The 15,653-nt window shown below is 38.6% G+C and overlaps 1 protein-coding gene across 1 annotated transcript; it reads right to left on the bottom strand.

The window, feature by feature from the left end:
* Positions 1-5,785: 5,785 nt before the first annotated feature.
* DIO2 (iodothyronine deiodinase 2) lies at positions 5,786-15,346 on the bottom strand. The gene is given in 3 exon segments (XM_004388086.1): positions 5,786-5,808; positions 5,811-6,381; positions 15,110-15,346. Coding segments are annotated over 3 exon segments (816 nt in total). The 5' UTR covers positions 15,332-15,346.
* Positions 15,347-15,653: the final 307 nt, after the last annotated feature.

The following is a 15,653-nucleotide window of genomic DNA, read 5'->3' as shown; positions in this document are numbered from 1 at the left end:
TGTCTCCAGACCTACTAATACTTTGGTTATGTTGCCAGTTTCCAGGACCAAAATGCATATATTTAATCATGTTGCAAATACATTTTTCATTAACGAGCCACGGCCTCCCTAAAACATTTGTATCCTTTGCACCTTTCATAATGGAAAGAGCTTGATATAAATATGTTCAAATGTTGATTTTTTTCACCTTCCATATTAATACACTACTTGTCATATAACGAGTTATACACAACACATATAGTGCTATCTATTGCTTTAAGCAATTTCTGGAAAGTTTATTTATTGCACTTAGAAACCCTCAGAGATAAATATAACAAAGTAAAAGTTTGCTCCACAGTCTCTCAAATAGGCCCTTTTCCATGAATTCTGTTTGTGCCTTGTTCATGAATATGGAACGTAACTGAAGACTTTCTTTTAACTTTCTTGTCTTGATTTCCTTGAAGACTCTGGCATGCAGTATGAGATTAAAATAACCTGGCATCACTGGCTATTTTGCCCACGAATATCAAGGAGTAAATATTAGAATGATGGATTCTCTTTCCCTTGTCAACCATGAATGTGTTCCAGCCTGGGGGAAGGTCTAGAGAGCAATTTAAAAATAAACAGACCCAAAGAGTAACTTTATTCTTTTATTCAAAGTTTATTAAAATACAAGAACAAATTGTAAAAGCACACATACCACTCAGCACCAATATAATAATACTCTTTCTATTCATAATCTCCAAAGCATTTCTGTTTCTGCAACTGAGAAGCAGAAATCAACACACATGCATCCTCACCACATTTACCCGGTACTCATAGCATCACATCCCGAAGATTCTCCTTGCTAGGGAGACAAAGATGGGGAGAGGCGAACCAATGTGACTACATCCAACCACTAACTGAGTCAGTGCCTCTTTCATCAGCAGTTATCATTTGCACACTAGTAGCCTCTGCACATCCCAGTCTCCCCTTCGGGGGCCCGATTACTTGGGCTATCGGTAGAGTCCAGTGATAATGTGATGCAAAACTAAACAAAACTGGCCAACATTCCCTACCTAATATCTTTTATTTGCTTTGGTTATAAAGTACTGGATACTTATGTCTCCACATCTCCCAGTCTTAATACACATAAAAACCACACCAACCAGTGACATGGTCTGGAGAAGTCTTGAGAGAATTTTATCTACCCGCCCCCCTATCCTGTGGGATTCTTTAATTTATACGTTTACCTGTTTGTCCTAATTCTTTTTGGTGGGGGGAGTGGTAAAGGGGGTTGAGCCAAAATAGTGACTTCATTAAACATCTGCTAGGTCTTCGAAGTCTCCACAGTAAATATTAAATAAACTCTCTGGAGCTCTCATGCTGCTGCCCCAAATGGACAACAAACCCCGACTTGCATGAGCTGTCTTGTTTGGATATCTGGACATGTTTGCTTTCTATTCGTTCAGACTCACCTTGGAACAGAACTGGGTCTGTTAAGTCTGAAACTTTGCTTCTAGCACTGTCCAGAACCCAGGTCAATAGGAAACGGCCCAATGCTTTGCTCATCCTAAACTCACTCAGTAACATTCAGCAGCCTTCTTCCAATGGTGAGAAGAAGTGTCTTTTCTAATCTTCCCAAATCAGTAGACCCTCAGGGCCCTCAGGGCTTAGTTCTTCCCAGTTAGGAACTTCCTAACTCTCCCAGCCTCTGATCTCATCTTTCATAAAGATGGCTTCAGGGTACCATCAAGAAAGTGTTGATCATCCAGTGGAGACTGGTACTTATGTCCCATTCTGGATGTATATATGAAGACTGGGTTTGGTTTCTATTTCTAACGTAAAAAGGGAAGTAAGTGGGCAGGGAGTTGGTACACAACTAAAAACACTGTAACTCTGATTTTTGGCAATATCTTTTTTTTTTTTTTAATGCTCCTAGAATTAAAAGTCTCACTGTCAATCGTCAATCACCACTGTTGAGAGACACGAGAACACAAGGCATGTTCTGAGAAGCTCCAAATGCTGGTAAAAGGTTTTCATTAATTCAGTGGGGCAGAAGTCACTGTCTACTTTTCCCCCTTTGAAATGGCCCCGTGATTCTAATTAAGCTTTTTTTCAAACCTCATAGATAAGATTGTGTAATTGTCCAGGTTCCCCTTATGATCTATAGAATGGAAATTCCTATACATCAGTGCTTCCCTCTTGCTGTGGACATAGCCCATAGGGTATGCCAAGGAGACCTTGTACCCACCTGAAATTTTCCCAAAAGCATAGATATTGCCTTTAACCTGCTCCTCTGGTATTTTATGCAAGGCAGGATCCAGGTATGACCTCACCATATTTCAGAATTTTTATTAAAGAGCCTAAATAGTGACAAGCACTCAGGCAAAATGAAAGAGAGCAGGTTTTTCTTCCCTCCTCGATCACAGAATAAGCATTTGCTCATTAATGGGAGGAGAATTTGCCTAAGTCAAGAGGCCATTTAGAAGTCGATATTACCAAAAATCAGTAGCACATTTTATACATGAGGTGAAGACATAGGACCAGAGATCCAAAAGGTGAATATGAAAAGTCATATAAGTTAAATGACTGTCACTTTAGCTATTCAAAGCAAGAGCAGAGTTACTAATCTGCCTCTAAGGAGGTCAGTTACATTTTAATAGCTGTATTAAACACTTCTACATTACTGTGCAGGCATTTCATTCATGCCCATTCAAGAAAGTTATTGTCAATTTTGTTAATATTTTCTCTAAGCAATAAAAATAAAGTAAATTTTGAATAGTTCCAAGACATAAGTTTTTTCAAACATTAAATGTTTGAGTAAATCCAGATGTTATGATAAATGTCTAAAACTGCTTGGAAACTATTACAATAATAGACAAGCTAATTCAGTTTAAAAGGGTAAACTGAGAGCTCCATGTAAACACAGTATATGGAGGGAAAATTTTAAGTACTAAGAAGTACTATATGTATAATTATATATATATACATGTATGTATATATATGTCATTTTTTTCATTGTGAGAATAAAAACTACTATGCTTCAAAGGAACATGATTTGTAAATGACAGAACAACAGAATAGTTGGGTGGATATTGAAAACATAATAATTTCTCTGGGCATACCAGCTAAGGATTGATTCCTCTCTATGTCTAATAATGAGTTCTTTTTAAGTTTATAAAAGATACATCACAGGAAATCATAAAATTTTATGTCACAGTAAGTAGGTTATAGAATTACAGGCTTATCATAACCCAAATAACATCAAGTCGTTCTACATATTGTAGGATTCCTGAGCTTTGTCAACTCACTTTCTCCACTGGCCCTTCAACAGCCTTTCTTCCAGAAAACTCTTCTGTCTCTTATTGAACAGATCTTTCTCCCTGATATTCAGCCTATGTCTTTGTGTTTACTTTCTCTGTTCCATTTCTCCTTTGGAGTATTCTCAGGGAGAAGAACTGCTTGCTTGCACACAACCTTCTCTTTTTTAAAAAATATAGCACACCTGAGTGATTTTTCCATCACCCTTTTGCCCAGACGACTAGCACTGCCTTAGCTAAATCTCATCCCCCCACCAGCTTCTCTGACATCCTATTCCATTACCGTACACATAGAACAAAGGGGAAATTTAAGGACAATGTGGTGAGTGTGCTGCAACCAATTTTTCATTTTACTTCTCAAGAGTGCCACATAAATCTCAACACCATTTTGAAGATAAAAATCAGTTGTGGGGGGGCATCGATAAGCCTTTAGTATACAGTTTAACAATTCAGGAATCTGAAATAATCTATTCTCAATATGATTTGCCAGCGATTCATTAGAAACAGCACATTTTCAAAGTTCACTTTGTTTCTTTGTGGGTTATTTTTATAGAATTTAAAACAGTGGAAAATTTAGATGCTGCTGTAAAAAAAATCAGTCAAAATGCTGTTTTACTCTTTTAACAATAAACTAACTAGAGATATGACTGATAAGTGCTCCAGTTTTTGTTATTGTTAATTACTCTTGGTTATTGCACACACAGTTCATTTCAGGAACTGTGTTCAGGAAGATGTTTTCAATTTTCTGCTCATTTTACTTTATGATTTCATTATTAATGGAATGGTCATAAGAACTTTGTACCCACAAATACAAACATACACTATGATTTTGATAGCATCCTCAAATTTACAAAAAAATTCTATGACAAAAAATTGGTTGGTCTAGTCCTTTTTGGAGAGTATGATCTTTAGATATTATTTATAGGTAAAACCATAGTGTCTTAATTTTAAAGGGAAATATATATATATATAAACTGAGGTCTAATAATCTAAGGCTCCTATAGTAGCCTAATGGTGTATATAGGGTCGATATGAGTTAGAATTGACTCGACGGCAATGGGTATATATAACCATTAGGCTACTATAGAGGCCTTAGATTACTAGAGCTCAGTTAATGGGGCCAAGAGAGACCCAAGTCCAAATTCAAATGTTAATGGAAATTCCACTGTACCACATTCCATGCTATAGTTTCATTATATCAAAGCCCCCCAAATTACTGATGGGAATTATCCCAAACTAGCTTTCTCTCTTTTGCAACTGAAAAACCCTTGTTTGTTCATGCCTATCATTCATTATAGCTCACTTACTTCTGGAGGAAAACAGGACTGTAGCTGAATGCCAGGTTACCCATCCCACATGGTAGCTGAGGAGAATATATATGTACTCTTCGGTTCAACATTTGGAGAGAACATTGCTATAGAGTCTAAGACCAGGAATGAGTGAGGCCACATCATAGGTTTAGGAATGGAGAGGAATATGTCAGCACCGCTGGACCCACTGGTTTTACCTTTAGTAGGTATCATGGGGTATTAAACACACCACATATATGTTTCAAAAATTATTTCCATAAAAAACTCATAAATACAGATAATAAGTGTGTGTTTTTTCCTTTCAATCCCCCTTTCTCCCTTGATCTAAGAGTACATGATAAACATTATTTTCACACGTGGATTCTCTATGTTATTTTTAGTTGAGCTTCTTTTTCTGGGCTTGGGTCTGTTTATGTGTTTCTGTGGCTAACAAATTAGTCCCACTCTCTGTAGCTTTATCAGGCCTCCTAATCTGTCTGCATCCTCTTTCCTAGCTTGTAAATTTGATTTATTTCTAGCCCTTTCTCTAACTGCCTAGAAAGTAACCCTCAGACCTCAGACAATCATACTAAACCTCCAGGGTGAAGGATCGTTCTTGGTATCTATAGGTACACTTGTCAATTCCAGGCATTTAGGTTGGCATAGAGAATTGGCATACAAGAAACTTGACCAGCAGAAACTACACTAACATGTTAAATAAACACCAAGGTCTTAACCATGTGGCCTGAGCTCAAGGACTCATTATAAGTAAGTATTTGAGATTTCCCAGTTGGGCTTTCTCCATGCTGAATAAAACCTAGGCAATATTCCTTATCCTAGCATAAACAGTAGCTTTCCTAACATAGCAGTTATTCAGTTAAATTTTTTTCTTTTTGTCCCATAGCATTCATCAGCTATATCACTTCTTTCTCAAGGCAGAATGAACACACGCTGAGTCAGGATTTCTTCTTCTCTTCTCCATCTTGGGATCTTTTCAAAGCTTTCCACTAGGAAGAGAGGTGATGGGGCTGCTATTTAGCCAGACACCATCTGAATGGTGAAAGAAGTATCGAGATGTTAAATGTTCTTCTGACATGTAAATTCCTGTCTTTCAGTGATGCAATGGGACTCAGTTGAAATAGTGGAATCAGTTCTTAGTTTTCTTTGCTTTACATATATATTTTTTAAATAATAAGTTCTATTACAATCATACCTTTAACCAGCTAATCTAGATTTCATCTCTGACTGAAATTCTTCTCTAGCCAACGGCGGACTTCTTGAAGATTATAGTAGAAGGGGCCCTTTCCTCCCAGATAAGCAATTTTCTGTCTCTGCACAATACACACACGTTCAAAGGCTACCCCATATGCTATGTTGGCATTATTGTCCATGCGGTCAGCCACAACACGACACTGGGGCGGCAAGGAGAATCGCTCCAGAAGCTGGTGGGCTGCTGCACATCGGTCTTCCTGGTTCCGGTGCTTCTTCACCTCAAAAGAAAAAGAGGAGTTCCCAGGCACTGCCCAACCATCTGAAGGATGAGCCTCATCAATGTAGACCAACAGGAAGTCGGCCACTGATGAGAACTCTTCCGCCAGTTTGCTGAAGGCTGGCAGCTGGCTAGTAAAAGGAGGTCAAGTGGCTGAGCCAAAGTTGACCACCAGTGGGCGCTCAGGGCTGGCAAAGTCAAGAAGGTGGCACTCTGTTCCATCAGCTGTCTTCTCCTGGGCACCATTTACACTATTGTCACCTCCTTCAGAATTGGAGACATGCACCACGCTGGAATTAGGAGCATCTTCACCTAATTTCACCTGATGGTGAAAAAAAAGAAAGAGGGAAAGAATGCCACATTAAACACATTGCACATTGCCGCTTCAATTCACTCCAGATAAATACAATTGGCTCTAATAAAATGTGGTATTTCCTTCAGAGCATGTGGCAAACATACACTGATTTGCATAAAGAGGTATCATGACAGCTAACGTAAAGAATGTTCCAAAAGAGAATAAAAGTGTTTTCCATTCTGTATAGACACTGAAGGTAATTATTTTCATTTCTAAAGGCACTGCAGTTAATTCCTTTCATAATTAAGTTGAGGCTGATGTTTTTTACTATCTTGGCCTTGCTGTCAATGTTTAGCACACATTATATAACAAATGATTAATGGACTTCATTTTAAAAGTTAAAAGTGAATGGTCCACATTAAGACAAATTATCAGGGTCTTAAGACAGAGTGCCTCTTCCTGAATTCAAAAATATTTAGACAAGATCATCTATTTCTTGCCTAGTCCTATTTCATTTCACCTCATCCAATGGAAAATGATGGGCTCTGTTTCTGGTCAGAGCTAGAAAACCTGTGGTCCTCCATTGACAAGAAGGACTACTCCCACTTAACCTCCTAGTAGCTTCCGTTTTCCTATCTGTAAAGTGACAATAATAATATGTCTTCCTCATACAGTTATTGGGAGATAACATGAGGCAAATAGTCCTGTACACTGGAAATCAATGTATGGGTATATGTTGCCATTATTACATACTACCCACCATGTGAAACAGAATACCATATTTCATGGGAAATTCCATGTTTAAGAAAATTGGCCTGAGAGATTGAAGGTCTCCTCAGTATAGTGTTCTGCCTGGAGATTCCTACTGCTACTGCCTACATTAACAGTTATTATGACTAAAACCTCACCATTTCCATAAATACATACATATAGGCACACACGCATACATACTGTAACTCCAAAATTCTGCTTCAATTGATATCGCGTTTTTCATGTGTTTTTTGTCTTTATCTAGAAAGTCACAAACCATTTATTTTTATACCATATATTTTATTTATTGTTATTGTTGTTGTTAGTTGCTGTTAAGTCAATTCTGACTCAAGGTGTGCGTGTGTGCAGAGTAGAACTGCTCCATAGGGTTTTCAAGGCAGAAACCCTTTCAGAAGCAGACCACCAGGCCTGTCTTCCAAGATGCCTCAGGGTGGGTTCAAACCACCAACGTTTGCAGCTAGTAGTCAAGTGCTTAACCATTTGGGCCACCCAGAGACTCCATATATTTTATGAACAACTTCTAATTTCTAAATCAAAAGCTTCTCTGAATTCTAAAATACTGAGGCAGAGGAGGTATAGAAGAAAATAATTCTGTGTGCCCCCACTGCGCATGGTTTAAGTGGTTGACTACAAGTTGAAAAAAATTTATGGGCATTTGGATCTGTAAATTGATAATAAAAACTGGGCAACATAAAAGAGCCAATTACTTCAGTTTCAATGAACACAACTGGATCTTCTAGAACGGTTTAATCAAAGCCAATAACATTAGGGACAATTGGTTTTTATACAATATGCTTAATATTATAAAATACTACCAACTGGATCGGCTTATTTCCTCATATAAATACATCCAAATATAACATTACTGTTAATTGAAGTCACTTAGAAGTGAATTGCTAAAGACTCAACAATCCAAACTGATATAAAACACTCAAGGGCTTTTATTCAGAAGCTTCTATCTAATGTTAATGCGTAACTCATTTTAACTAGAGAGAAAGAATTAAAGAAATATTTGAAACCCTGATGGCATAGTGGTTAAAAGCTATAGCTGCTAACCAAAAGGTCAGCAGTTCAAGTCCACCAGGCGCTCCTTGGAAACCCTATGTGACAGTTCTACTCTGTCCTGTATGGTCTCTATGAGTTGGAAGCGACTTGATGGCAATGGGTTTTCTCCCTTCTGAAAAATCCTAGCAGGGCTGGTTGGAAACAAGAGCTACTAGGTTTCTTTCAGACATTGAGAAATTTCTTTTTTAGAAAAGGAAGCTGTTGGTGATTTAAATGAGATCATTTGTTTTCAGTCACCATCAGGGAAAAATATTATTCTACTTATATTAATTTTCTTGGTTAATTTGCTAGTGACATCAGATAGAGAAATCTAATAAACTACTTTCAACTGGATTATTTTAATATGAGCTACACTCATATCTGAGGTATTATACACTTCAAAGATGACATTTTGAAATATTATAAGCCTTTTAATCTATGGGTTCTTTTTCCAGTTCTTTACAGATTTATGTTGCTGACAGTATTACCATCATCTTCTCCTTAGATATTCCCCCTTAAAATAGCAATAATGATTGGAGGAGGGCTGTTTTTAACAATATTGTTGTACTGTTTTCTCCAACATACTATGATATAAAGACCTGAATGCTGGGGATAGATGAGTCTGAATTCATTAGCTGTTGCAGGAGCTTCTTATTAAGTAAACAACCTATATACAGAGAAGAATAATCTCTGGACTATGGACTTACAGGTTCTTAGTAGGTGAAAATGTGCATCTGCTTTTTTGGAGTCAATTTAGAGACCTACAAACAATTGTGTGGTCACGTTTAGCAGGTCACTGACCCATGGACTCTAATCTTAGCGGATCATTTGAGCCTTGTACTAGTCCTGATTCATTGGCCTGAATAACTAATATGCTCAGTCACAGGTGACTCTCTTGTTACCTGCAGTTAATTTTCTTGGAAAGTTAAAGCACACTGTGCTTCCTCTAGGGACAATGCATAGGTTAGCAATAGAATTCTTCCCAAAATACAGACAGACTAGTTTGCCTTGGAAAATTTTTTAAGACAAGTACGCTGTCATTCTAAGATGAAAAATGAGAAGTTACCGAATGCATAATGCTCTTTGTATGGAGGGGAGGGGGGTTAACTTTTGTTAAGCTGGGAAATCTTTAAAAAAATTTTTTTTGGAATACATTATTGAATGAATGGTAGTTTGTAATAATCCTGAGTAGGGGTCAGTAAAGAATTTTACACTTACTAATAACCTTGACCTGCAATGAATATAATTATATTTGGCTGATGAATGAGTTCACTGAGACAGACAATTTAGAAATGGAAATCTTGGAACTGTCCTGTAAAGTATGTCCATAATCAACATCCAATGTTCTTGATCTGTTCCTGATTATCTCAGTAGGTCAGTGCATAAAAACAAATGTGGTCAATTCTCTTTATTTTCTTGAGCAGCCATGGGATCCTACTGCAGACTGGAGTGCCATAAATGAATATCTTATTTATGAGGGTGACTAGATAAGAGAAAATGCATATATATGCTATTAATAAAAGCAAGAGGGAACACACACAGACCACACAATCCATAAATCCACAGGTGAATAGACCAGTTGTCTGCTTTTATAAGCATCATCTACCAAAACCAAAATACTAAATCTGTCACCATTGAGTCGATTCTGACTCATAGCAACCCTATAGGACAGAGTAGACCCACCCCATAGGGTTTCCAAGGCTGTAATCTTTACAGAAGCAGATTCCCACATCTTTCTCCCGTGGAGTGGCTCGTGAGTTATAACTGCCATCTCTTCGGTTAGCAGCCGAGTGCTTAACCACTGCGCCAACAGGGCTCTAATCATAAAATTTGTTCATCTTTGCTAAAAATTGGCAACAAGGACTATAACAAAACACTTCAGAAAAGTTAAGACTGATTATTTTCTTTAAACTAAAAAAAAAAAAAGAAAAACTTTTAGAAGGACATGACTGTTCATGTTCCCATCTCCCCATTTGATCACCATAAACATTTAATTCCTACTATGACCAGAATTTCAAAGGCAGAATTTCTTGGTTTGCTCTGTAAGGCACCCTGCAGAAATGGAATGGGAGAATCACCATTGTCTTCAGTGATGGAAGATTCTTTGCTTTCCCCAGGAGCAAAGCATTCCTTGACAAAGAGCCAAAACGATGAAGAAAACAGAGTTGGTCCCATAATAACATTTAGGCCGCAGGAAAGAAGCTCAACAAAAGCGAGTTATCCCCTGGTACTCCCGAACTTTGTTTTAATTTCCCACAGTGGCACAGAAAGTCTCCTGGCCACAAGTTACCTATCATCTTAATTTCTCCTTCTTAAAGGGTTTGTGTTTGGTTTTTGTCCTTAATGAGACATATTTGCCAAAGAGGCATTCAAAAGGCATTTTTTACTCTTGCGGAAGAGTAATTAGGTCGGTACCTCTTTCCCTGCCAGCACTAGTTGCTCTAAAGAGAACCCTGCCCAGTATTTAATGCCCAAACACAAGAAGCATCATTTCCACTAATTCAGGAATCATCGGTCTTGAAGTTCCGATGTTCTCAAAGGGTCCTTTTATTTTACAAGGATCAGAAAGGACATACGTAAAATGTGATATCGTCATCACTGACTTTTATCTCTCTCATCTGAACTATTACAGTTGGCCTTTCTTATGTTTTTGTAATCAACATCAACACAACACCAACAAAGGAGATAAATCAAGGGTTTGCATTTTTACAACAGAGGCCATCACTGAGCCAAGTTCAAATACTGTTATAGTGATACTTATAAATATGAATATGACCATAAATATATCGCATATATATAAATTTCATTGCTTTGATACTGGGATTCTTTTACTAACAGTGTTCACTGCATGGGAAAAAGGATAATGCTGCTTTAGTATGTGGATTGTGAAATGCAGGACAAGGGGAGAAAAAAAGAACCATTCATCAAGTAGACGCTGGAAATAGAGTATATACTAATAACTTTTTTTTTTTTTCCTTTTTCTCAGCCTTAGAAAGGATTTTGGACAAAACATGACCTAATCTCATGATAGAAAGTAAAGCAAATGATAAAAATTGGGAGTGGGTATGTAACAGAAGAATTTTCACACATACTTCTTGCTATCCAGAGCCAGGAAATGGCTTTATTAATTATCAGGAATTTTCAAATTCTTTGACATTAATGTCCTTACAAAGAGGCCAGACAATTAAGTGACGATTTAACCATTTACATTCTTAGTGGCTGAATAAATCTGAGTTGAATAATAAGCTATGTGCTCCTTCCTCTGAGCTCCATCTCCTTTTGGTTGCTCTCTTTCAGATTTGTACCTTGAAAATATAGCTCTAAGCCCTATCATTTCCCAGTGTTTTAACCAAATGATGGGCAAGTTCTGGCTGTGGCCTTCTTTATGTACTTTTGGGAATGTTTCTCTCTTAAAAGGGCCATTTTCCATTGTAGACCCTAGTGTCAAAAGGCTTAAGATGAATGAAGAGGAGGAGGCGAATGTTAAAGAGACCCTTTCAAAGCCAAAATTATATGTTCAAATGAATATGTTTTCTGTGCCGCTGCAATATTCAGTGTGCAGAAGCTAAACTATTTGTCAGCATCTATACTGTGTTTTACACTTCATTTAGGTAGGAGCCAGGCTCCCAGACAGGGCAGTTTGCTTATTGGTTGCATTTTTCCCTCTTTGGGCACTGGCCCAAGGAGGTAGTGTTTCAGATGCATGACATTGACTAAGGAAACTCAAATAACAAATATCTGTTATTTACCTCGGAATCACTCACAAGTTTCTATAGACCTTCTTTTCAATCAAAATTATGCATGGAATTCTAACTGAACCCAAATTATCTTTAAAATCTTCTCTATAAAGTTAATTTTAAATCCCATTTAGCATTCTGACAAACACATTTGTTTGTTTCATCTTGTTCTATTTTAATATTTTTGTTGCCTCTTGTAGGGACAAAACACAGGGATAATACTTTTATTCTACTTTCTCTAAATATCTTTCAAGTATCTGACATTCAACAAGGAAAATTTAAAATGGCACGTCTAATTGTACACACACCCCATATCCTTGGAAAACTTTGCTTCTGGGGTGGTAACTCCAAAATAATGCAAGTCAGGATTATGAAAATACTGTGATGTCATTTCAAATAGAATCTCCTCTACTATGTCTCTAGAAATGGCTACACCCAACAGACATTTGGCACAGATAGCAAGAACCATCAGCAAGTAGTTCAACCTGTTTCAGAGGGTGTGAGTGACCCTCCAATGCCACCACAGCCACCACCACACTTGCCACACTTGGAGAAAGAGGGGGACCAAAATTCAGTGCAAGCTGTGTATGCAATGTTTTCATTCCTTACACACCCAGTCCAGTCTTGTGTCTGGATATATGGGTCATTGAGGTAGCTCTTCTTATGGTGGCTATTATATAAATCATTAAAAGCAAACATAGCAACATGGTCAGTCACGAGCTTGCTCACTAATCAAATCCAAAGACAGAGACAAAGAAATATGGGAGAGGAATGCACAAACCACGTGCAAAAGGAGAAAATACATCCCTCACCCTTCTCAATTCCAGGAGGATGAATAAGAAAATATTGCAACAGAATGAAACACTATACATTAGTGAAAACATAAATAAGAAAGTTTATTAAGGAGGCAACTTGTTTGTTTTTCCGTTTTTATTTCAATAAACTACTTAATGGGGAGAAACAACCTCACTCAACATTTGTGGAGAACATTACAGCCCTGACTGTTTATGGGAGAGATGACACTTATATAAGATATGTATACATATAAATAAAATTCTCCCAAGAAGAGATTTTTCCCACCTAGGCTAAAGTCAATTGTCTTAAAAAACAAAAACAAAAAAAGCATACAAAATACAGATGAGGATGGGGAACTTCCTAATTAATAATATGCCTGATATATCTGTGCATTTCTGGTTATTGATAGCTGCCATCAAGTCCATATGACAGAGTAGTACTGCCTCATAGGGTTTTCTAGGCTGTAATCTTTACAGGAGCAGATCGCAGATCACCAGAGTGGTTCAAACTACCAACCTTTAGGTTGGCATTCGAGCACTTAATCATTTCACCACCAGGGCCCCCGGGTGTATCTCTACTCTCTCTTCAAATCCCTACCCCCCCAAAAAAAGAAAAATTTCTCATTCAGTGGATACATTTGTGGAATTGAAATGGTTATCTCAATATCTTCCTACCCACATCTCCCACTCCTGTTCCCACACGCAATGAGTTCTTATTGTTAGAACTTTTAGCATTGAGTCATATTCTTATAAAGCTATGTCAACTTACTAGTAAGAGCTCTTGCTATTCACATGTCTTTGGGACAACAAATACAAACCTCCTGAAGGTTACTCCCAATAATAGAAGCATGCATTGTAGTAAAACTTTCCCAGTTCAAAACCGATATTTTCTTCTTGAACACTTAATTGATTTTCAGTGGAATAACACTGTCCTGGATTCTTTATGACTAGAAGTTACTTCTGTTCCTTATCTGGTGCATAGCTTTATTTCTGTAGTGTTTATTTATCCATTCCCTTCTCCTCTTTTATTCTGAGCGTTCCTAAAGTCAGCCATTGAAACCCCTATTAGAGCACAGTTCTATCCTAACACACATGGGGTCACCATGAGCTAGAATTGACTCTCCAGCAACAGGGAGTAGTGGTGGCGGCAGTTCCTGCCCTACTAGAGTGTACCTCTTCATTGAACACCTGGCTTCCACCTTCCTCTCAAAGTCCTTTCCCTTGCATCTTGGGCTAAGTCCCCAAAACTGCTAGGGATTACCAAAACTGTCTGCTTTGATAGTAACTTTTGCCAAGTGAGTTAATTCCCCTTAAGCCCAGGGACCTTCTGGAATCAAATGGCTCTGGGGGAGGGGCCAACTGATAAACTACCCATGCCAAAATGTTCCTCTTTGCCCCTTAAGATCTGAGTTGAGGATGCTCCACCAATATCTCCAAACAATAGAAAGGCTGAAGGGCCAGTATTCTTTATTTAGAAACAAAGATCATGAACTCTGGCTTTGAGAGAGCAGTGCCTGAGATGCGACCTCTGCGGGTAAGTGAGGCCACTGCTCTAATTATCAAACACATCTTCTAACAGCTTCGAGATTGTTATGGACCGTAGATCCATCTGCTCTTCCTAAGACAACTTATTTTACTTTTGAGAAACAAAAGCATATCTGGCTTTCCTTCCAAAGTCTGTGTTTCTGACAGCCACTTCTCTGACCTAACTGTTGCAAACCAGTCTCTACTAACTAGGGACTCAGTGGTCCAGTTAGCCGCTTCAGGAGGGTTCAAATCTGAATCAGTGCAGAGGATGCTGCACACAAGTTTGTTTTCATTAGCTCCTACCTCTACCAGAAACAAAGCAGCTATTATGCCAAATCCCACTTGCTGTGACCACACTGTTAACTCCCTGAGAGTTTTGAGAAGAGTTTTCTCTTTTCTTGCTTTTCAGTGCCCACCCCTTTGAACTGTCTTTCCTAATGCTCCTGAGATAGCCTCTCATCAAGCAAAACATCAAAATTCCAATTTACAAGAGCAGAATAAATACAGTAGTCCCATCCCCACAAACACATACTTCCTGACATTTCCCAAAGTTATTCTACTGGCACAAATATCCTCTACTCCAAAATTGCAGCAAGACATTAATGACCCTCATTAGAGAGACCGTTTATTAGGTCTCTCTCTCTGCTCTCTCTCACATACACACATAGGGTCATTATGGCTTAATACCTGTCATCCCCAGATTTAACCTGCATGACAGGTGTAGGAAGTAAACACAGCCGGCTCACCTGAGCATAACCACTAGGCTCCCGGGTAGAAGGGCACGGTTCTCACCTCCATGTCCCTGCTGGCCTCCAGTTCCAACTGCCCCAGCCCCTGGCCCTGTTGATAGAGGGAGAAGGCTTTCGCAGCACAGCAGCTCACCTGTTTGTAGGCATCAAGGAGGAAGCTCTTCCAGACACAGCGCAGTCCCTCTGAGGTCAGCATGCGCCGCCACTCTCTGCGAGTGGACTTGGAGCGGCTCAACAGCAGCACCACGTGCTTGAGGAGAATGACCGAGTCATAGAGCGCCAGGAAGAGGCAGTTGGAGAAAAAAACTGGCAGAATTTGCAGTGTGATCAGCAAGTCTACGCTGAGGATGCCCATCTTCTCTGCCTCCTGAGTCAGTTCCCTTGTGCGCTCTGGCTCCCCTTCACCCTCTTATTTAAAAGGGGGGTGGCAATAGAGGGGGTGGGGGAGGTAAGGGGGAAAGGGTGGGGGGAGAAGGAGAAAAACTAAATTAAAAGGAAGCCCAAGTTGTCTCCTCTTTCAAAGAAGCAGAAATGGCAAGACCAAGTTCAGTCTCTCCGGCCCAGCAGTTGGAGTGTACCCATCAATTCATTCAATTCGGAGCTGCTGCCTTTTTTTTTTTTTCAGGATTTTAGATGTTTAAAGAAAAAAAAAAAAAAAACAAAAACAAAAACTGGAG

The sequence above is a fragment of the Trichechus manatus genome, unplaced genomic scaffold (assembly GCF_000243295.1).
Source record: "Trichechus manatus latirostris isolate Lorelei unplaced genomic scaffold, TriManLat1.0 scaffold00206, whole genome shotgun sequence".
Taxonomy (NCBI): Eukaryota; Metazoa; Chordata; class Mammalia; order Sirenia; family Trichechidae; genus Trichechus; species Trichechus manatus.
This window is presented reverse-complemented; position numbering and strand designations above follow the sequence as displayed.